This window comes from Phalaenopsis equestris, unplaced genomic scaffold (assembly GCF_001263595.1).
Source record: "Phalaenopsis equestris unplaced genomic scaffold, ASM126359v1 Scaffold000202, whole genome shotgun sequence".
Classification (NCBI taxonomy): Eukaryota; Viridiplantae; Streptophyta; class Magnoliopsida; order Asparagales; family Orchidaceae; genus Phalaenopsis; species Phalaenopsis equestris.
The window spans coordinates 4,095,885-4,119,290 of record NW_018164644.1 but is presented as its reverse complement, the minus strand read 5'-3'; the positions used below and the strand labels follow the sequence as shown (position 1 = coordinate 4,119,290).

Genomic DNA, 23,406 nt, shown 5'->3' with positions numbered 1-23,406 from the left:
CAGCCTCAGCCTCAGCCTGCTCCAACCAACACTGCCCATCCAATGCCTCTTCTCATCAAACCGCCAGCAGCCATCCAGGCGAAGGATGTAAACTACTACAAGAGCTTGATTCAGAAGCACGGCGGCGATCGACAGGAGTCGATCCAACCGGCTCCGCCGGCCTTCGAAATCCGCCGTAAATATCATCAGGAGAATCCCTCCGGGTCGGCGTATGGGGAGGGAGCGGGGAGGGAGATGCGAGGGAGTGATGGCAGGAAGGCTAGAATTGAAAAGCCGTGCGCTTTCTTCAACACTCCGAGAGGGTGCAGGGAGGGGTCTAGCTGCTCTTACCGCCATGATTTGTCGGCGATTTCGAAGAAGATTGAGCGGGAGAGAGGGACGAAGAGACTCAGGTTTGATAGATGATTTGGTTGAAGAACATCATTTGTTTTCTTCGTCTCTTTTATCAGTTGTTATTATTGTTGTTTTTTCTTTTGTTTTTTTGGCATTTTTGTGCATATACTGTTTTTTTTTTTCTCGTCTTCTTCTTGTTGTCTTTTGGCATTTTTGTGCATATACTGTTTTTTTTTTTTTTTCTCGTCTTCTTCTTGTTGTCATATATTTGAAGTGCACGGCCTTTTCTTTAGCTTTGTTACTGCGCTTTGTAAGCATGATGATGAGAGATTATGGAGAAAATTGTTTTATGAAAATTTTTGGGAGATTGAACCACATTTTAATGTTGGGGAAGTACTGTTTTTGGCTAAATTTTTAACATCACAATAAAAAAATATCACTGGTACTGCTGATTTGTTTGAAGTCATGTACATTTTTCATGCACAGATTTATAGTGCCAAAGTGCTTATAACTAGAAGCATGAAATTTTGGGTGCTAGATTTGTAAATATATTAGATTTGTGCGGCATGGACATAAATTTCTATTATGTATGACATGGGTCCTGCATGACCATGACCAGGAATAGATTTGCGAACAAATTTTTGATGGCCCGAGATATGAAAATTTCCAATACACTGCATTATAAGCAAATATTATATAATGCTCATTTTAAAGTAACAAATAGGTAGCTAAAAAATACAATAAAAAGTTCTAGCAATAACCTAATTATTTGCATCAAATTGTCTTATACAATGATAAACTAATGTATATTATCAATAAAATGAGTAAATTACAAAATTTTTTATCAATATTTAAACCTCACCAAAAATCATGAATCACACTGAATGAATGCAGTATACCCATTTTAAATAAACACAAACAAACAAAGTTCAGCTCTCAGATTCCAAAATAATTGTCAAATACAGAAGAAAAACACCGAAGAAATGACAAACATAAAACATAAATAAATTAGAAAAACTGTCCTCACCCAATAAAGACTTCTTCAACTTCACCAATACATCGATACAGAAACCTACGGACACGAAACAAAAACAAATAAAACTAAGAGAGAATAAGTTGATCATCTAAGAACCCTTATCTGCCTTTGCAGCTGTAGCAGCAGCCTGCCCTCTGAGTCTCCCAGTTCTTCTCGCAGCAATAAGACCAACCTTCTGTCCAGGTGGAGCATCGCGGCGGACGGTGGAGGCATGCCCAATATGCTGGTGGTTTCCTCCTCCATGGGGATGTTCGACTGGGTTCATAGCAACACCACGAACCTTGGGCCAGCAGTTTCTCTTCACTCTGTATTTGTGATAGGCGTTACCTGCTTTCAGAAGAGGCTTTTCAGTTCGACCGCCACCAGCAACTTGCCCAATCATTGCACGGCAGCCACTTGGGACGATTTTTTTTGCTCCAGATGGGAGTTTAATCCTGCGGCAAAATTTCGAGGTCAATAAAGAGATTAAATGTTGTGGAAACTAGGGCCTCATGTTTGGGACCAGATACACTATCCGTAAAGGCAATTAGAAAACTACTGAGGGGAAAGTATTTGTTGAAGTAAATATGCAATTTTTATTTTAGATGCAGATGATAGCATTATGAAATCATAAATTGAAAATTATGAAATGCAACTGAATTCTTAGAATGTGGCACGATGAGCTCAAATGCAAAAAGCTGCTGCAGATAACAAAACTTTCTAAAATACAGTTGACAAGCTAAGATGAAAGAAAATTGGCACCCAAACAAAGACTTTGCTTGGCAAAAATTTTTGCCGCATGTTTTTTTGCTTCTTTGAATAATAGAGAATTTAAAGGTGTTTGATCCAACATCAATGTGGAAGACTCCAGATGTATGACAGTTGAAAAAAGTGGAAAAAACAAGATGTGGAAGACTCCAGATGTATGACAGTTGAAAAAAATGAAAAAAACTAGTTTTGGAAAAAACAAGTTTTTTTTCTGAAACGACACATTAGATAGCTTCTAAAGTAAGTGCTTCCATGAAAGCGAGATTTTTTATTAATTAATTAACCACATCCTATTTAAGATTAGGACATTAGATTCTAGTTATTTGAAATTCGTAATAAATTCATTTTATTCATAATACTAGCACTAATTTTAATGCCACGATATACTTTTTATCAAGCAAATCACAACCCTTGCCACACCTTAGACAACAATTTTAATGTAAGTTGACGAAGTCATCTACTTTACTCCATAGCGCACTAGAGCACAACATTTTACATCACAATATCACGAAAGATGAAAATGTCAAACAGAGCTTAAAACTAGCTAATCACTTTTGTTAGTAGTTTTAAGGCTTAAATGTGATAGAACTACAATAGAATCATGTAATTAAAAAAAATAATAAACTTAGTGCCTCGTGTATTGTAGTAATTACAGGCCAATCGGGTCATGTTGAGCAACTCAACTAGCAATAAGATTTGTTACATTTTGAACCTCCCTAACACTGCATAATTGTCACGTTTTAAAAAATAGTTCTCATTATGTACAGGTCTAATATTAACACTGCAATTGCCCGGTCCCAAGTTCCGGATGCGAATTATATGTACATGAATCTATGTACAGGTCTAATATTATATAGTAATGTGTCATAACAATAAGAGGTCCCCCCAAAAAAAAAAAAAACTACAACAAAAGGAAGCTAAATTCCATTTCACAACTCTCATTAATGATCATCTCTAGGTGATTGAAGATATCAAAATTTCAAATTCAAAAAGGAGAAGATAAGTTTAAATTAAGGTATAAAGATATAGAAGGATTTAACACACAAATTAAATCCCCTCCTTAATCCTACTGGTAAGGTTACCCATTTTAGGGATTAAAATCATGCATTTAAAAATAATATCCTTCAAGCTACCTAGAGTTAATAGCTAGTTTTCTTATTATTCAAGAATTTTTCTATAAATAATAACAAGTATTGTCTTTTAATCATGCAAATCAATCAATCATTTCATGAGCAGATTGTAGTAGCCTCAATTTAATCTTCTCGTTCTTTAGAAATCTCTCTCCTCTCTCCTTTCCATTGGCCAGCTTCACCTCCACTTCAATCCACCTAAATTCTTCTCAAACATTAAGGCCAACAGAAGAAAATAAAGTACACGAAGAGGAAAATCAAAAAGCCATTAACGCAGGCTGAGGTAATGTTGGTAGTCTAAGGACTACTTTCTAAATTTACAACTCTGATACAAATATTAACCAAGACTTACACCCTCTCCTGACCGCTTCTTGATAGTCCTAATGACGCAGGCGTAAAGGAGCCGTGGGAACCATTCCGTAACTCCTTCGTTCAGACCAAACTTGTCCAGACCTGGGATGGTAATCTACATTGGTTTGGCGTCTCCTTCCCATATGGGGATCCAATCCGAGTAATCTAGGGCTTATATCTGTTATTCTTGTGTTTTAGATTTTCAGTTTTTACATGAATATGTTCAGGACAGCCCCAGGCATCAGTTTCCCCTTCTAGGGCTGAATCCAAGAACCGAGTGGTGTTCCGATTGTATTTCACTCCCGAGGTGATGATTTCCCCTCCCGCAACTCCTCAACATCCCTCCCGCTTCACCGCCACGCATTCCTTTTTGTTGCAGCCACCCAAACAGCAGCCTTTTGCTATTCTTCACTATTATTGCTGTTACAGCCCTTCCTCTTTGTTTTCGCAGCCATTTCATCTCTCCATCCTCGCTGAGAGCACCCCGGACAGCCATTCCACATCGCTCCTTGCTGTTTGCTTACTGTCCTACCTAGGGGAAACAGCCGCCTTGTTGTTTTCTATTTGCCAACTGCCTTTTCCACCTGTGCCGCCTTCCAAATCCCCATATGGGAAGGGGCTGCAGTTTCCCATTTGATTTCCATGATAAAATTTGATTTTCCTACTATTGTTTGATTAACTTGAATATTACTCGGTATCAAAGTTAGCATAACCCTAATTCTATCCCAGAGTTTCTATCATCCATCCATACCCAACTTTATCTCCACCCAAAATTTTCTTTCCCACCCTACATCACCCCTGCACACTTCCTTTCATCGCCAAAACCTTATCAAGCCGTCGAGGAGTCAATTGTTGGAACTTGATCAGGAGTTTACCATTGAAGAGATACGGTGGAAACTCCGTTGGTCCCACCGAGAGCGCTATAACGACTCGCTGATATTGAGGAAAGGACCCGAAGAGTGGTCATGTCAAACGTGAGTGTGATCCAACAAGGAGGGAGGAATACTTGAATCCCTTCTATAGGGATGATTCTGGTAGAGAAAAAGACATACCATGATGCTCCGAGAGATGTAGTGCCAGAGATCAAGTGTCTGTCAGTGGATAAGAGATGAAGTTTCTAATGGAGGATACAGAGATGAAATGTTTGTTGAAGGATACAGAGATGAAATGCTTGTTGGAGGATACAGAGGTTTGGGAGTGAAAGTGGACATAAAGAATTTTGAGGGGAGGATGAATCCAAGTGAGTTCATAGAGCAGTTGCAAACCGCTGAGATGATCTTAGAATACAAGGAGGTGTCAGGTGACCGGAAGGCAAAACTAACTAATGCAATCTGAAGAAGTGTCTCGTTGCGTCGGGAGAACCTGAAGAGGGAGATAAATAGAGAAGGACGAAGCAAGATTACTACCTGGGAAAAAATGAAGAAAGAGTTGCAGTGATAGTACCTACTCACACACTACTATTTACATATTTAACACCTAAAACATGCATAATGTCTTCTCAGCTCGATTAGTGAGAGATTTTTTTGCTTGAATGCAATGCAAAAGTTCAAATCCCCTCTTTTCAAAAAAAAATTGCATTTTTGCTTTTGGGCTGGTTGGGCGGGCCAAGGTGGGTTCGAGCGGATCGATCTGGCTCACAAGCCAAAAATGACAATCGAGTTAACTCATTTACAATTCAAGCCGACTTGAATATTAGCTCGATCTGCACCGAATCATATTGAAATTTAGTAGTATCAATCCACAATCCGGTTTAAAAAAATTGATTCGATTTCAAGCCAGCCCTAAGTCGGCTAGAAATTTGATCCTTCACACCCCTAAATAGAGTCATTCAAAGTGAGAATAAGCCTGAGAATAGCAGCAAACCCAATACAATCCCAACCAAAAAATATTTTATACGTCATGGATTTGGGCACATCGCCTCCAGTTGTCCGACGAGCCTAATTTTTCCCTTTACCGAACATTATGCATTAGAGAAAGTTAGCAACGAAGAGGTAGCTAAAAAAAAGAGTGAGTACCTTCTTCCACCAAATGAGGGTGAGATGGTTGTGGGTCAACCAGTCCTACTGATTGAAGCTACAAGGGATCAGGAGTGGCTTTAGAACAACATATTCTACACTCGTTATGTTGTGAAAGGAAAGGTATGCAGTCTCATCATCAATAAGAGCAACAAGAATGTGATATTTACACAAATTGCGGATAAGTTGAGTCTCATGAGTCAGAGACACTCCTAACCATACTTCTTGACAAAGTTGATGAAGAAAAACATAGTCATAATTGACAGAAAGTGTATCATGGAGTTTTCAATTGGGAACCAGATGCAAGATCAGATTTGATGCAATGTGCTGCTCATGGATGTCTGTCACCTTTTGTTGAGAAGACCATGGCAATTTCATCTTCGGACTCAGCATGAAGGGTTCATAAATACCTACTCCTTCACTAAAGATGACAAACACCATCTGCAGAGTTCACGATTATAGGTGTCATTACTAGTAAAGCGACGCAAGTAAGATTTGTTTTGGTGATAGTAAAGGAAAGCGGAACAAAGGCGTTGATTACCGATACAATCCAATCATTAAAGTGAGCACGTCAGGACATCATGACCAATACCTCACCACCATGGTTGTCACCATTAGGGGGAGTTCAGTTTGTTCTTGGGTCAGGTAGGACTGAGCCAATTGGGAACTACCTTCGCAAGACTCCGCAGGGCAAACTTAGCATGAAAGCTCAGTTCAGTTTAGAAGTACACCCTCATATGGTTCGATCGATATGGATGCTTGCAAATGGCGGAAACTTCTTAGATGTTTTGAGAGATAGTGCAGTCGACAATAGGATCCAGGTGTTTCTCAGGCTGCAGTCAAAGATCCTTCAACTGCGAAAATTTACAACAACTCTGCTACATTCAACGTGCAAACAGAAGATTTGATGAAGAAGATCGAAGCTCTCCCAACCCCAGAAGACTGACGTGACCCAAATGAGCCACGAGAATCATTCCACAACTCTTTTCCAAAATTGGGAGGGTCGACTGACTCTTCCACATTGGTTTGGTGCCTCCTTTCTATAGTGAGATCCAATCCTCATATGGTTGGATTGATATGGATAATTGCTCGCTTGTGGGGAAAATTGCTCGGGTGTTTTGGGAAAGTATAGTCAACAGTGAGATTGAGGTGCTTTTCAGACAGCAATCGAAGATCCTTTAACCTCAAAAAGTTAAAATAACTCTGTTATATTCAATGGACAGACTAAAGCTTCAATGAATGTAGTCAAAGCTCCCCTAACGCCAGGAAACTAACGTGGGTGTATAGAAGCTGTGGGAACCACCCAGTGATTCTTTCATGTGTACTGAACTTGTGTAGATCTAGGAGGGTCGACCGGCTCTTCCACATTAGTTTGACACATCTTTTCCACATGGGGATCCAATCCTAGTTATTTAGAGCTTATATATGTGATTCATGTGTTTTGAATTCTCAGTTTTTACGTGAGTTTGATTAGGACATCCATCAGCATCTGTTTCACCTTTCTAGGGTTATATCTGAGGGTTGAGTGGTGCTCTGGCTGTATCTCTCACCCCCGAGTGGTGATTTATCCTCCCCCAACTCTTTTGCATCCCTTATGCTTCGCTTCCACACATTCCTTTTCATTTTAACCGCCCCGAAAAACAATATTTTGTTGTTCTTCCTAAAGTTTTCCCACTTTTCCTAGTTGTTGCCATCCCGAACAGCACTCTTTCGATGTCCTTCACTTCACGGCATCCTTCTTTGTTGTTCTAGCCCTTCCTCTTCATTTTCATTGTTGTTCCACCTCTTTCTCTTTGTTGTTGCCACCATTTCAGCCCTCTATGCTTCTTGCCATTACCCCAGACAGCCTCTCACATTGCTCCATGTTGTTTGCTTGTTGTTCGACATGGGAAAACAATGACGTTGCTGTTTTCCTTTTGCCAACAGCTTTTTTCACCCTTGTGCCACCTTCCAACTCTTGTCGAACACCACCACCACCCCTGAATATGCCCCTAGCTTGAGTTTGTGTTTTCAATTGTTGCAATTTCAAATTTTCGTATTTTGGTTGTAATGTCCTATTTGATTTCAGTAAAAAACTTTAGTTTTCCTATTGGTTTGGTTAATTCTAGTATCAACTAATAATCCTCTCTTAATCCCTATTGGGCATTGCACAAGTAAGAAAATAATTAACTTAATCAATTAATATTATCCACATAAAACATTTTACATCATAATAATCCTATCAAGGCATTAAAACAATCAATATTAAAATCATAGCCCTTAATATTGAATTAGTCAATACGCCTTTTCATCTAGGACAATGTAAAAGTTCACAAGATATCATCCTCCTAGCTCTATACATCACTTGATATCAAATCATATATCGTACATAAAAGATGTGAGAATATAATATGTCTTATAACAAAAGCAACAACACTAAAGCCAATTGAAACATGGAGCTCATAAGTGCAAAAGGAGAACCCTCTATAATAAACTAAGAATGGATTAAGAGTCTGTCTGATCCAGATAAGGTGTTGATCAGCAGCTGATCCGGATAAGTTGGTTAGTTGTTTTGTTTGTGTTGTTGGAAAACAGCTGATTTGCATCTATTTCTGGATAAATGATCATTCTGCCATTGCGCAGTAATGTTGTTTGCAACAGAACTGTCATAGCAATAACTCAAAGAAATCCACAAAATCAAAAAACCGCAAAGAGAGAACCATTGCAACGAAAAAACCCCGCAAAATGCATATAGAAAAATATTGCATTAGAGATGTCCCTACCAAAAAAAAAAAACCGAGTCAGCTCACAAACAAACAATCGAGAAAACAAGTCTGTTACAAATACATTGATAATTGAGCTCAACGGGATGGCATCTCCATTGAAATGCATTAAAAACAAAACAAACTGTTTGAAGCTACCGGTGCCAATTCCAGGGCGTGTTGAGGCCCAAACCCTTATTTCCATATCATAGTTACGCTCAAGAGAAAGAAAACACGGCATTAGAGAGGTCCAGATGACCGGCTTCTGCTGATGAAAGGAGGAAAGATAGAGGACGATACCAGCGGGACACGAGACGCCGTGAATGAAGGTGCGGGAAGCCGATCCAGGGATCTAAAAAAAAGGAGAAAGTCGGGATCTGTCGATAGGAGCAATCGAGGGAGAGGTGAGGGTAACAGCGGTTGAGCGAGGGAGGAGACGGACAAAAGGGCACAGGAGGAAACAAACCCTCGAGGCGGGATTGAAAATACGGGCCGCGGAATCGATCCTGCGATCGCGTTTTTTAAACGATACCAAACACAAGTTTCGAATAAGCATCCGAATGCAAGAAACAAACACCTAAGCGACGTTTTTAAAATGCCAAACTCACAAATAAGTTGCGCTAAATGGGTCCTAAGTGCAAGTAAAACAAACTAGAGAGCCAAGTTACCAATCTCATAGTTCAAACGGAAATTCAAAAAGCACTTGCATTTTAAATCCAAACATTTTTCATCAAAATCAACTCTCAATCAAATTGAAGATTAAGTTAAAAAGTCCATTATACAACAGAAAATCAATGTAGATAAAGTAAACTAGGTGGGATTATAAGAAACTTCACAAAATTTAAATGCAAAAATGCACAAAAAAACCTCATTGTTCAATTGACAGTGGAGATTAAAAAACATAGAAAGGGTAAACTGCCACTTTTGCATAGCAAGTCAAGTTATGTGTAGAAAAATTGTGCCAAGATCTTCTAACAGTTTCAAATTAGGAATGCTTTAAACTAATAGCATGTGATATTAGTGAGGTTCTCGGCAGAAAAAATAACCTTCTTGACTTTTATAATGTTGCTGAGTATCTCCACATTTCAACTAAGACCTTAAAAAATTACTTTTTGCCATCAAAACAAATGCAAATGTCTTCATCTTTTGTTTAATGTTTGTAGGTTAAAAATCTTTAAAATTTTATATTAATTCCTTCAAAGTTCAAACGTTAATATTTTATGTTACCATAAACATGTTTGCTTTTTTAAAACAAATTCTAGAAGATAGTACAGTAAATAAAACACGTGATTTTAAGTTGTAATTGCTTCATGTCATGCTTTAAGGAACTCCTAATGTGAAAGAGGTCTGAAGTTCATAAAGTATATTTTCCCACTATTTAGATCCAACAATAAACTACACCATCCTTCCTCTCCCCAATTATCACTTGAATAAAGCGAATACTGCTTAAAAGGCATACATCAACAACAATAACAAACCTTTATCCCACTAAATGGGGTCGGCTACATGAATCCTTTTTCTCCCATTGTGTCCTATTACATTGTGTCCTATTAAGTGTCATATTTTCATTTAAGTCTAATAAATTAAGATCATTTTTATACAATATGCACAAGTCATTCTAGGTCTACATCTGCCTTTCTTAACATAAGTTAAGGAAAAAACACTATTCTACTAACCAGATCATTAGATGTTCGACTTTTAATGCGACCAAACCATCTAAGACAACTCTCTAATTTTGTTCGCCACTGGAGCTACACCAACCCTATCACAAATATATTCATTTCGCATTTTGTCTCTAAGTGTCTCATCCACCTAAGCATTAAGCATTCTCATCTCGGTAACACTAAACTTAGTTTTATGCTTATCTTTTAAAGACCAACATTTTGTGTCATAGAGCAATGCATGTCTCATAACCATCTTATAAAATTTTTCTTTCAGTCTAAGTAATACTTTTCTATCACACAATAGGCTCGAAGCATTCCTCCACTTCAACCAACCAACTTGAATTCTATTAATAACATCTCTATCTATATCACCATCACTTTAAACAATAGACCGGAGATATCTAAAACGCTACTCCTTTTAATAATTTGATCACCCATAGTTACAACTCTGACACTAGAGCTATTACTACTAAAATTACATTAATGTATTCAGTTTTAGTTCTACTCAAATGAAGGCCTTCAGACTCCAATGTAGACCTCCATAATTCAAATTTTTCCTGGGTCCTTTCTTTAGTCTTATCCACAAGAAGGAAAGAAGGATATCATCAGATCCACAAGAAGGATATCATCAGCAAAAACATACACCAAGGAACATCCTCCTGTAAATGTCTAGTAAGAGCATCCATAACTAATGGGCTTAAAGTTGATCTTAAAGTTGATCTTTGATGTAATCCAACTGAAATAGAAAAATATTTAGTCAATCCTCCTTCTGTTTAAAAACAAGTAATAGCTCTAGTATATATATTTTTAATGACTTGAATTTAAGTCATATCAACACCTTTTTTCTCTAGAACTCTCCAAAGAATATCTCTAATGTAAGATTTTTCTAAGAGGAGAGGATGGTAGTCTTTCTCCTCTCTCCTAACTAATGTAAGTATATATATTTTTAATGAATTGAATTTAAGCCTCTTCTTAGTAGTCTTTCTCCTCTCTACTAACTATTAGAACTCAGCAAAAACTGCACAGGAAATTGCAACCTTACATTAAACTGACAAGACTAGAAAACTCCACTCAACATCTGAACAACAAAGTTAGATCATTATGTATAGGTTCGACAACCGGAAATCGAACAGAATTTTGAATGCTGAAAATCTGCGAGAATTGTTTAGGAACAATTTTCTCAAGCATATAATTTAACCATATGAAAATTAACCCTCTCTTATTTTCCATAGGGAACAAGATATTGTTATTAAATAACAAAACACAAGAAAAAAAAATTTCAAACTTAAGTCCGAGAACAATACCATAGTAAAATATCAAACGTTATATACTGCACAAAAACAATAACAACTAATGAATGCAGATCTAAGAGAAATAAAAAAAAATAAGTTAGGTCATATCATACCTACTGGTGCCATTATCGGGGTTATGGCTGATTACAATAGCGTAGTCCCCAGACGCCCTCGCGAGCATTCCACGATCTCCAACATGGTGCTCGACGTTGCATACGACAGCGCCCTCAGGGATGGAGCGAAGAGGAAGAACATTACCGACCATGAGAGACGCTTTGCGACCGCAGTACACGAATTGCCCCGTGTACATGCCCTCAGCCGCGACAAAGAGCTCCTTCTGGTGCTTGTAACGGAATGGATGGCGGAAGGTTACGCGGGCAAGCGGCGCACCGCGTCCAGGGTCGTGGATGATGTCGGTGACCACGCCCTTAAGATATCCATTACGCTCGCTGAAGTCGAGGCTGCGGAAACGAGCCGGGCCTTTGCGATGGTGGGTATGCGATCGGAAAACTGAACCCGCACCCTTCCTTTGAGCTCGGATCACTCTACCCATGGCGGCTAAGACGAGGAAGAAGGATAGGCGGAGTTGAGAGGAGGGAGAAAAGCGAGGCGGCTAGGTTTAGCCGATATTTATATAGTGGGGGAGGGGTTGCCCTAAATCAGCTTCGTAGAAAGCTTGCTTGATCTGGACCGCTTGATTCTGCTTTTCAGTTCTGTTATTCTGAAATTGAACATAAACATGGGTATTATATTGTACTGGTTCTATTTCTTACAACTTGTACATTTTACATTCGAATTTTGTATGTAATATTTTTTTTCTTGAATTTGAGAAATAAGAATTCAGTTCTGTTATTCTGAAATTGAACATAAACATGAGTATTATATTGTACTGGTTCTATTTTTTACAACTTGTAGATTTTACATTCGGATTCCATATGTAATATTTTTTTTTTCTTGAATTTGAGAAATAAGAAAGCCATTTTGGTTGAGAAATTGACTCAATTTGACTTGTTAACGAGCTCATCAAACTTATTAAGCAATAAACTCATCCTGTTATTCTATTGTTAATTAACATTAAGCCTAAGCTTGGTGTCATGGCATGGCTCGACTCTTTGGCTCGTATGGTCACTTGACTAATCCTAGTTGATCATTTACTCTCAAACTTCTCTCTGGAAATAGGATATTTTCCTCTTAAAGAGGAAATTGCTCCCACGACCTTCTTGGTCGGAAGATTTGCGGTAGCATCATTAACGTGGGTTATATGCTTTAAAGCTATCAATGTTTTGATGAGGTGAAGACCTCACAGCAATCCTGGCCAAGACATAAGTCACGCAGCCGGACAAAATAACGAAGCGATTCTCAACATTCGATGAGCTTCACCAAGCAAGTACAACTCATATGTTCTTTATTTTACAAAAATAAAGTAGATATTATCATTCCTATTCGGCCGCTCCTCATTTCTTCAAATGAGTCAACAAATGACATAATTGTAGGACATGAAGCCTAGAGCTTTGCACTATGCATTCACTGATGAAAATTTCAAGAGTAGTCTTTAACCCTATTTGTAAGAGGCCTCAAGGTCAACAATGAGCGCTCTACAACCATCAAAGTACAATAAGCTAATGACGATAAAGCAAGCAAAAACAACAAGAAGAAGTACAAGACATTCAACTCAATTGTAGAAGATTTATTTTTTCTTAGATTTAGTGCTTTTGGAACAAATGAATTGTACTTATCTTTTAAGATTGGACTAATTCTTTAAGAAAATTATGCCCCACAATCATAACATGTGATATTAAGAGATCATCTTATTGTGAGTAATATTAATTTGAAGTAACCAAAAACATGATTTTAAAATTAATGATATTTGGTTGAAAGAACGCATACAGAGTAATTTGCAGTGCATTTGGAATTACATATGCAATTTTAATTCATTGTATTTAAAATTCATCAATTTTGAGCCAATTATGCATATAACTTTTAGGTGAAACATTGTTAGCCACCTTTAGCTGCAACCCGCCGCCACTTGTCAATGTTGCTCGATGTTGTTCTTAACCATTGGTCACCACTTGCCCCTAGTCATTGCCCTATGTAATTGGCTACTATCGCTAGCAAAAAACTATTGCCCTCCAACATAGCCAATCGCTAACCACTGACTCTATAGTTGATTGGCCACCCTATCATTATCACAGTTAAATTTTATACAAAACAAAATTTACTTCAAACCAATTCCAAAAAATAATCTCTATTGTTTGTGGTATACTCAACTGAGCAACTAAAAAAATTTTCAATATTTTACATTTAGTTTACGTTATATTCTCAATATTCAACATTTCATCTTTCATAAAACTAACAGCTCACGAGATAATGACAAAAAATGTGTAGAAAAAAACCTTATTGATCTAAAAGGTAGAAGATTAAATATATAGTTATTAAGGGTCTTAGCTATGTGTTTGTTTGTGGTATACTCAACTGAGCAACTAAAAAAAATTTCAATATTTTATATTTATTTTACGTTATATTCTCAATATTCAACATTTCATTTTTCATAAAACTAACTGCTCACGAGATAATGCCAAAAAATGTGTAGAAAAAAAACTTATTGATCTAAAAGGTAGAAGATTAAAGATATAGTTATTAAGGGTCTTAGCTATGTGTATATCAGAGAAATAAATGAAGAAGAATAAGAGTAGGAATGTGTTATCATGTTTAGTTTAAGAATTTGGGGAAAGGGTATGAAAAATCATGTTTTGATAGAAAGGGATAGAGGGATATTTTGAGATTTTAATCTAAATATGGTCGTGATAAATAATTCAAGTCCGATTAAATAAATCAATCAAGCTTGATTTATGAGGAGAAATAAGATAACACATGCATAATATAAATAGTTAATGTGCAAATAACCCAATCTAACACCTTTCAACAAAGAAAGGTGAGTCCAATTAAGAAGGGAAACACAATTTTGAGGGTGGAAGAGAGAGAATCAATATGTGATTTATGAGTAATTATTTATCATCTATTCATAGACAAAAAAATATTGATCATAATAATAAACAATAAAATTTGTCTAAGATGACTCATATGGAGGCATGAACACAGAGGGCTTCCCTTTACTACCACCAGTCGCCCGCAACTACCGTCATAATCTAGTGTATTTGAAATATATAAAAAACATACAAAATAATTAAAATAATTTGATTTTCATATAGTCAAATAATTCATATATTTTTTAAAATATATTCACACCAATTTCACACATTTTTTAAGATATTGTTATTTGAAAGGGGTCAAATCTCATATGAGCCACTGAATAAATTTATAATTGTTTAAAGGTCTGGGACAACTGCAGATTTTTGAAGAAGCAGCTGTGAAACAGCTGCAAAATAAATTATTTTTAAAAAGTATTGGTGGCTATTAAAACTTTTTTTATTTTGAAAATATTATATCATAACTTTTTGATAACCACCGCACTTTAATAACCCATATTGAAAGAAAAAAATTGTTTACTCTGAGAAATATCTAAAAGAACAATAGTGAATCAGTTCCCGGATAGAAATGTGGTGAGGCCTAAAAAACAAAACAGTCAAAAAAGTGTCACAAAAAAGAGTGCATCAGGACTCCGCACATAGAGTTACGTGCAGAGTCCAATGAAATCAGAAAAAAAATAAAATATGTCTCGTGACACAATGAAATATTCCTCTCGTGTTATTCAGGTATTATTGTGTGTTATTCAAATATTATTGTGTATTTTTCAAGTGTTATTGTGCTATTATAACACCAGAAATATTTCCAAAACACAATAACACATGAATAACATACAATAACACATGAATAACACGAAATAACACGGGGGGAATATTTCCCCGTGTTACCGGTTTTTCTTTTCTATACCTCAAAGTGGCGTGATTTCATTGGACTCCGCATGAAACTCTACGTGCGGAGTCCTAATGCAATATTTTTTCCACAAAAAACCCTAAATTTTTATTTTTTTTAGTCTGCAAGAGCCATTAAATAAATTATCTTCTATAAATAACTATGGCAGAATTTTATTTTATAAGTAAATAAAACCGTTTCATTTTCACTATACCTATTGCTCCAAGTTCTGCCAAAGCTATAACATGAAACAAAGTTTAGCTAAATCCGCTCATTTGAAAAGTGGGAAACTCTCATATGATCCATTAACAAAAGGAAGATTTACACATATGCCATTCAATTCTTGTGTATTTACATATTTAATACCTAAACTTCAGTTTACATACTGTTACTTTAATTATGCAATAAAATGTATATTTCACTTTTTAAAAGTTAAAATGGTGGTATTTCTTAGGTTATGTGAAAGATTTGGGTGGTATAAACATAGAAAAAAAAAAGTCTAGGTGCTAACTAGTAAATACTTAGGAAGTGGGTGGTATTACTGTAAATGCCCCCAAAAACTTCTATTTTATGAAGTAAAATAAGCTGTAAAAGCGATTAAATAAATAAATAAAAATTAAGAACACTTTAGAACACAAAATATAGTTTTTCTTGATGCAATTAATTATTATGGTTTGGCACATTAAAAAAAAAATATTATTAATTTTTAATTTATATCTTACATTTATTTATTGAATCAAAATTGAACTTCAATTTTTTTGTGAAAACTTATCATAAAGTCTTCAAGATAAAACATCATTACAATGTGGCAAATATTATTAATTTTGAATATTGGCCCCATTTGGGAAAAAACTATTTCATCAAGAGTCCTGATCCAAAACTGTATGAGGACTTTAATCACAATGTGTCACGTGTACAATCTGGCCCCACTGAATACCAAAAACTAAATAGTTCAATACATGACCCGGTCAGACCGTACACGTGACGCATTGTGATTGGAGGTTTGATGCAGTTTTGTATGAGGACACCTGATGTAATATTTTTTCCTCATTTTGAGGATTCAAAGTTGAATTAGAATCAACAGCCTTACAACATATACTTTAAATATCTTAATTTCTTGAACCTAGTCTAGTGTATGTAGAGCGGTTGTAAACATATTAACTTGTTAATAATGCTATATTGTAACATTATATTTTTTATGAAAGGAGTAACCTCAAAACTCTATGGTGGAGAAGATTCATTCATGCATAATGTATATCTTATTTTTCATGGAATAATTATATTATTTGGATAGAAGAATCACTCCTCTTCTCTTTCTCTCTCTTAGATTTTGAAAAAGATGCTTGATTGCTAATACAAAATTAAAAGCATGAAATATGTTATGGGATTTCTTGATAATTTTTAAAAAATATAGTATGTAATTTCTAAAATCTCTATTATAAGGCCAAAGTGAAAGCAAATTAATTGAATGATATCATCTTGCACAACTCTGATTAAGAAATATCAGTATTGGAAGATGACTCAGGCTGAAAATGTCAGTCTTTTTCTTTAAGTATGCTCTTAAAAATGAAATTCAAAATAAGTTTTATAAACTAAGAAAGACTCGAGCACTCATTAAATGCTTGAAAGGTGGATGACTAAATCTCTTGTTCTCATGTCTCTACTTATTTTATAACTTAAGCAAAAAAAGTTAATTGAAATTTAATCATTACCCAATAATTAGGTTAATTACTTAGATAATCCCAAGCAAGATTTGAAGCAATTAAAGGGCACCCATTGTGAACTCCATGCTTGTCACTATTTATTTGTTGTGGATTTAGTGAAGGTCTCTACCATAAAAGTATTGAGAATTTGGATATTGAAGGGGAGAAGTTGAGATTTGTGATTTTTATATATACTTTTTTGAAAGTTATTTGTGATCACTTTTGCTTTATTATTTTTTTATTTTTTTATTTTTTATTTTATTTAATTCTATTTATGTTTTAATTCAAAAGAAAGCATGTCTAACATGCTTGATTAATATATGATTATTTTTGAAATACTTAATAACAATTACCAATTATTTTGAGCCAAAATATGTTAATTTATTTATAGAAACATAAAAAAAATAAAACATTTAGAAAATACACTGAACAAGAAAAAATAAATAATAAAATTGATCCCAAATAAGTGCTTAAATTATTACCATTAATACATAATAAAGGAAATTTTAGCTGAATTAAATAATTTAGTATTATATTTAAATATAATTAAAATATGATCAATGGATTAATATTAAGAAAAATATATATGTGTTATAATTAGTTTTGAAAGATGGGTGATTATATAATTATGGATTTAAGTTTATTTTTTTTGCAAAAATTTCATCGCAAGGTTTATTGTTAAGTGATTTACTCTAAATTTGGAGGTGATGAGCACCTCCATTTGCCACCCAATAATTCTTCCACAACCTTGGCTATGTTGAACATGTAAGATGAAAGTAATCATTAAATACAATAAGTCAAATTATAGGACTAGCACTTTACTTAAGTTGTGGTGCTTAATTAATATCCTACAAAGAAAAAAATGGGTCAATAGGAAGAGTATTTGGGGGTTATTTAGTAAGTTTATTTTAAAAATTTCACATGTAGGGGTGAAGTGAACCTAGCTCGTTTAACGAGCTCATGAGTTAAGTTTATCGAGTCATGAGTTTGAGCTTGAGGCTGACCCAACTCAAGAGTTCTTCAAATCAACCAAATTAACATTAATTAAGATCTATGATCTTTTGTTTAAACTCAATGAAATTGAGCTCAACATTTGGTTAAGTCTGATCTTTTTATATGAGCTATAGCTTGACTTCTTTTACTCAAGTTCAACGCGGTCTCTAGTTCAGACTAAATGATAAAATGAATTTGACTCGACTTGTTTACGATAACATGAATAACATGCAGAATAATTCATTAAATTGGGAGTCATTAGAACATTTGACTCGATATTTGTATAAGGTGTTCTATGCCATTTATGGAAAAAAAAAATTGATCTTTAAGTAATCTTGTCATTCTTAATCTCATATTTAATCAAAAGATTACAAATCTTATATCGACAGCCATAAGCTTGTCAGCATCATGAAGTTGGACATATTGTCACAAGAGCTTGTTCCATATACATAGATATCTTTATTGGACTTCTTTGATAGCTAAACTTTAGTTCCCTTATAGTATGGAAGAAATACTTGATTCTCTTGTCAAACCACTTTATAAAGAGGTTAGACTCACATCCCTGTCGATCGGCTAAACATGCCTCACCCGCACAATTATACACTCCAATTTTCGATTGGTCTAATATAAAATTTTGCTCAATTTTTGACTACTTCGTATTGTCTTTAGTATAGATTTGAGATCATGATAACGATAATTTTACGAGAAAATTATGCAAGCATTTATTTTGATTTTCTATTATTTTCATGATAAAAATACTAATAATTGTGTACTCTAAGAAAAGTTTTAGAGGCTCTATTTTGTATTAAAGATTTAGGAAATTTGATATTATATGTGAAATTTTTAAAATAAACTTACTAAATAACCCCCAAATACTCTTCCTATTGACCCATTTTTTTCTTTGTAGGATATTAATTAAGCACCACAACTTAAGTAAAGTGCTAGTCCTATAATTTGACTTATTGTATTTAACGATCGTCTTCCTCAGAGCAATCCACATTGCCTTACTTCTCAGGATAACTCCTACTCAACGCGATCTCTTCTGGGTCATATGAATGGCTCCCATCGCCAATCTCATCTTCATCATCTTCCATCTTCTAGGGCATTGAAAACAGAACGTTAACATTTAGGAAAATTTACATAAATACCACTCCATTCTTATGTATATGCCACATATCTAACATCTAAATTTCTATTTTTATATATATTTCATGTTAATTTTTAAAGAAAAGCTATATTTTATTTTTTTCAAGTTAAAATAATGTTATTTTCAATTTGATATTAATATAAAATATATTTAAAATATATTAAATATAAAGACTTCATTTTTTAAGTATTAACAATTTTTAAAATATAATGTTCTTTTATTTTATATTAAATGATTTATTATTATTTCTCTTATAATTACTCATTTTATCTATCATTTCATTACAACGCTATGTTAAATTAATATTATTCTATCTCTTTTATAATAAATTAATTGGCTTGTGAGCCATATCAAACTAGTAGACTTAAGCTCGAGCTCAAATCTAAACTCGATAAAATTAATAGAGCTAAAACTCAAATAATGTGGCTCGAGATCAACTCGACTGATTTACACTCTTGTTCCCACCCATTTTGGCTACTCCCTCAATAGATTTAATTATTACTTGAGGGAATATAATAATAATTCGTCATACATGTTTTTAATTTTTATTGGGATTGATGAGCTTTGATTATGAGATATTTTCTCAACAAATCACTTGTCAAAAATAATAAGAAACTATTAATTTTTAATATAGAATAGCAAATCAAGGGAATTTAATATAGTTCCAATAATAATTTTATCTATTTATTTACATTGGTAGGAGGTTCAATCAATTGGTCTTTTTTTCAGTCTACTGTTGATTTGTCTATTATGGAGGTTGAGTACATATCACAAAGACAATGAATGAAGCAATTTAAATGCAAAGCTTATTGGATGACTTGAGAGTTGATGAAGAGTCTCTGACGGTGTTCTGTGTTAATCAAAGTGCAATAGTTTTGACGACAAATATAGTTCATCAGCTCATATCAAACATATTGATGTAAGATACCACTTTTATTCAGGACTTGTTTGAAGAAGACAATGTCCTGTTGAAGAAGATAGATATGAATCAGAATACAGGAGACATGCTTGTCAAAATACTATCAATCCATTAGTTCATCTATTACAAGAGTTTGGTGAATATCCGAGCTCATGACTGATTGCCCAGTAGCGCATTTAGAAGAACTACGCGATACTTGATCTCTTCGAGAGGGAGGTATGTAGGCAACCATCAGGTGCAGCTGATTTGGAATAAGAGCACATGTGATTATCTCAGTTATCTGGACGTAAGAGATGAGGTGAAAATTGTTGCATTTATGTTTTTTATTAATGAGTTTATTTTATTTGATTTTGTTTCTTTTATTTTTGTTTCTTTATGTGCTCTAAGTCTCATTTTAAAAAAAAACTTAGGGCTCATAAGAAGTGTATTGTGTTGAGAAGAGTTGAGTTGTAATTCTAAGCCATCTTTTTGTCTGCTCATTCGGTCATAGCGAAATCTCCCTCTCCGTGGACGTAGACGAATCGATTCAATGTCGAACCACATAAATCTTCTATGTTTGTTTTTGGATGTGTGAATTCCTACACTTCCGTATTGTTTTCGCAAAACAATTTAAATAATTTATTTTATCTATTTCTTTTCCAATCAATTAACCAAAAATCCTTAAATTAATCTAAAAAAAATCAAGAAACAAGTAAAGTGTTAAAATAGTCCTCAACTATTTATATATAATCATTTTAACCCGGAGTTTATAAAATTTTAAACATGCAGAATCATTAGAACCCCAAATTGATAAACTTGAAAATTAATTTGACAATTTTATAAAATTTTGGACTAAAATGTAAAATGTAAATAGAGTGACACTGTTTTCAACGAAACAACCTGGTGGTCCCGCCGGAGAATGAGACGGCGCTTCAACTGATGGACAAACGGCTAAACAGTCGGATCTCTGCAATTGAGGAGGACCTCGTGCGCCGTGATGACGGCTTTGATGTGCTCGAGATTGATGACGACGGCTCCCTCACGGCCGAGCACCGTGGAGGGATACGACAGCTGGGGATCCAATATCCGGAGATCCCTCGCCGGAATCCCCGTGCGCCTCATGATCGCCTGCTTTCCAGCCTCCACCATTCGCGCTCCTCCGGCGGAATTAAAAATTTTGAACTTATTTGAGCTGGAAAGGATTCAAATAACTCAAGAGAAGCAGTGAAACAGAGGAAGCCGAAGAGGGCTTCGCCGACTTCGGAATGCTCGCCATCGAAGAGGAAGGGTTGCTCCACGCCCATATCTTCCCAGTTGAAGCAGAAGCTTTGCTGATCCATTGGGGAAGCTGATCTGTAAGATGAAACTGTCAAGTGCGGTCTAATGGCTGCGTTCATTGGTCTGAAAATTTAACTAACGGCGCTTAAAACAGAAGCAGTGAAACAGTTGCAGCTGATGACTGGAAATTCGGCGGTAAAATAGTGTGTGATTTGTTATGTTCTAACTGTATTTGTATTTATGTTTGAAAGAGCATTGCAATATCAGAAAAAATGCTGCCCTTAATACTTTTGGGAATTATTTCATAAATTCAAATCTCTGTTGGGATACTAATTAAATAATTAATTATGACTTTAATATTAAATTGCGAAGACCGCTTGATTAATTATTGGGTAAATTAGATTTCTAGACGCTCTTGGTATATTTATAAGTATTTACAATTGTTAGGTAAGTCAGAGATGATATTGGTTAGCGGTGGTCGACGATTATCGGCGGTGATGCTGAGTTGCAGTTTCTCCTTAAAGTCTCATGCTCTCTCCTTAGACTTCCGCTGTCTCTAATGTGAGGGGTGGGATCTATTTATAGTGCTCTGGGTGCAATTAATGTGTGATTATAAATCATTTTGATTGAACGGTCCGAAGAGCTTCTCTCAATCATACAGCGTTTAATGGACATTTGTGTGCTTTAATGATATCATAATTGAGTGATCTTGGGCTTGTTGGATTCGTCTTGTCGAGCTGCTCGATTCGAGATTAAACTTGTCATATTCGACAACCGTTTGATCTTCCAATGTGTCGAGAAATCTTCTAAGTGTGGTTCAATGACTTGATTTGGGCTTGATTGCACTCGGATTTGACTATTTTTCATATCATTAGATCCGTTACATCGAGCTGATCAGTTTGACTATAAGTTTGCTAAAATCTGAGCTCTAAATGAATTTTTAGCAATATTTAAATGTTATTTTCTTAAAATATTGTCTTGAGATTTGTGTCATATCTCGAGATTTGTGTTTGATAATGAAAATTTATTGGTGGCATATCACAACCAATTCTCTCACATCACATAAGCAATACCACATTTTAACTTAAAAAAGTACATGTTTTCATGCATAGAAAAAAAAATTATATATACGGAATGACAATGTTTAAATGTTAGATATGCAGACGTGTTCATGTCGGGTTCAAATTAAGCATGTAGACCCAATATTAATCAAATTTGGTTTGAGTTGACCCAATAACCTAGAATGAACTCATAATTGATATGATTATTACTCAAGTTTGTCTTAGGTTAAATGGGTCAAATTGAAATAAACAATTGCAAATTTCATATAATAATTGGTCTAGAAACTAAATCTCATCCTTTGACATGCACTACACTTCTAAATAACAAAATATAGAAGACTATATTGCAAACTTCACATTTCAATTATAATTTGCACATATTTGAAGGAGAGATAATTACATCAAGACTCCCATGGGGAGTACATTAAAAACTTGTGACGTTGCAAGTGGACCCACTGTAAAATACTGTCACTTACGACGTGGCATGGAATATGATTATTATGAAGGAAGATTTACTTCATAGCATCTATTCATGCATTTACATGTGTAACAGTAAAATTTAATTTTTTATATGTATATGCCACTTTATACAAGCATGAAAAGCTTAAATAATGATATTTTTGTGTGATAAGAAAGATTTGAGCGGTAGAAATGCACAAAAGTAAATTTAGATATTGGATATGTAAATACATAAAAAATGAGTGCTCTTTATGTAAATGCTCGAGTCAAAGTCTGAAATTATGATATGTCTGATTATAAATAGAAACAAAAAAAGCAAATATGATTACTTTTTACGGCATGCATTCAAAGCCATGGGTAATATTGTAAATTACTGATTTGGCAAAAAAGAAAAAAAAAAAAAAAAGTCAAGTAATGAAATTACGAATTTGGATAAAAATGCAATTAAAAAAAAAATAAAATTTGATCGGGAGTTTCTGATGGATTTCCCGGAGAGATTAATCTTATCTTATGTCTAATATATTTCTTAATTACAAGTTTAATTATTGTAAATTATGTATTAAAAATATCTTATATTCTACATATTGGAGTATTTTGTCTATTATGCTTAAGGGGAGCAAACGAGTCCAACACGAGCGAGCCCAAGCTCTGCTCGTGTTCGGCTCGTTTATATTTTGAGCTCAAA

The 23,406-nt window shown here is 34.8% G+C and overlaps 2 protein-coding genes across 2 annotated transcripts in view; both read right to left on the bottom strand.

The window, feature by feature from the left end:
* Positions 1–23,406, bottom strand: part of LOC110022676 (protein LHCP TRANSLOCATION DEFECT) — a 41,850-nt gene that overhangs the window by 8,576 nt on the left and 9,868 nt on the right. The gene's annotated exons all lie outside the window — the stretch shown is intronic.
* On the bottom strand, positions 1,223–11,924 carry LOC110022675 (60S ribosomal protein L8). Its single transcript, XM_020721743.1, has 2 exons — positions 11,423–11,924; positions 1,223–1,803 (listed from the first exon to the last, which is right to left on the bottom strand). The coding sequence occupies exons 1-2, from the start codon at positions 11,860–11,862 to the stop codon at positions 1,458–1,460; spliced, it is 786 nt and encodes a 261-aa protein (XP_020577402.1). The 5' UTR covers positions 11,863–11,924; the 3' UTR covers positions 1,223–1,457.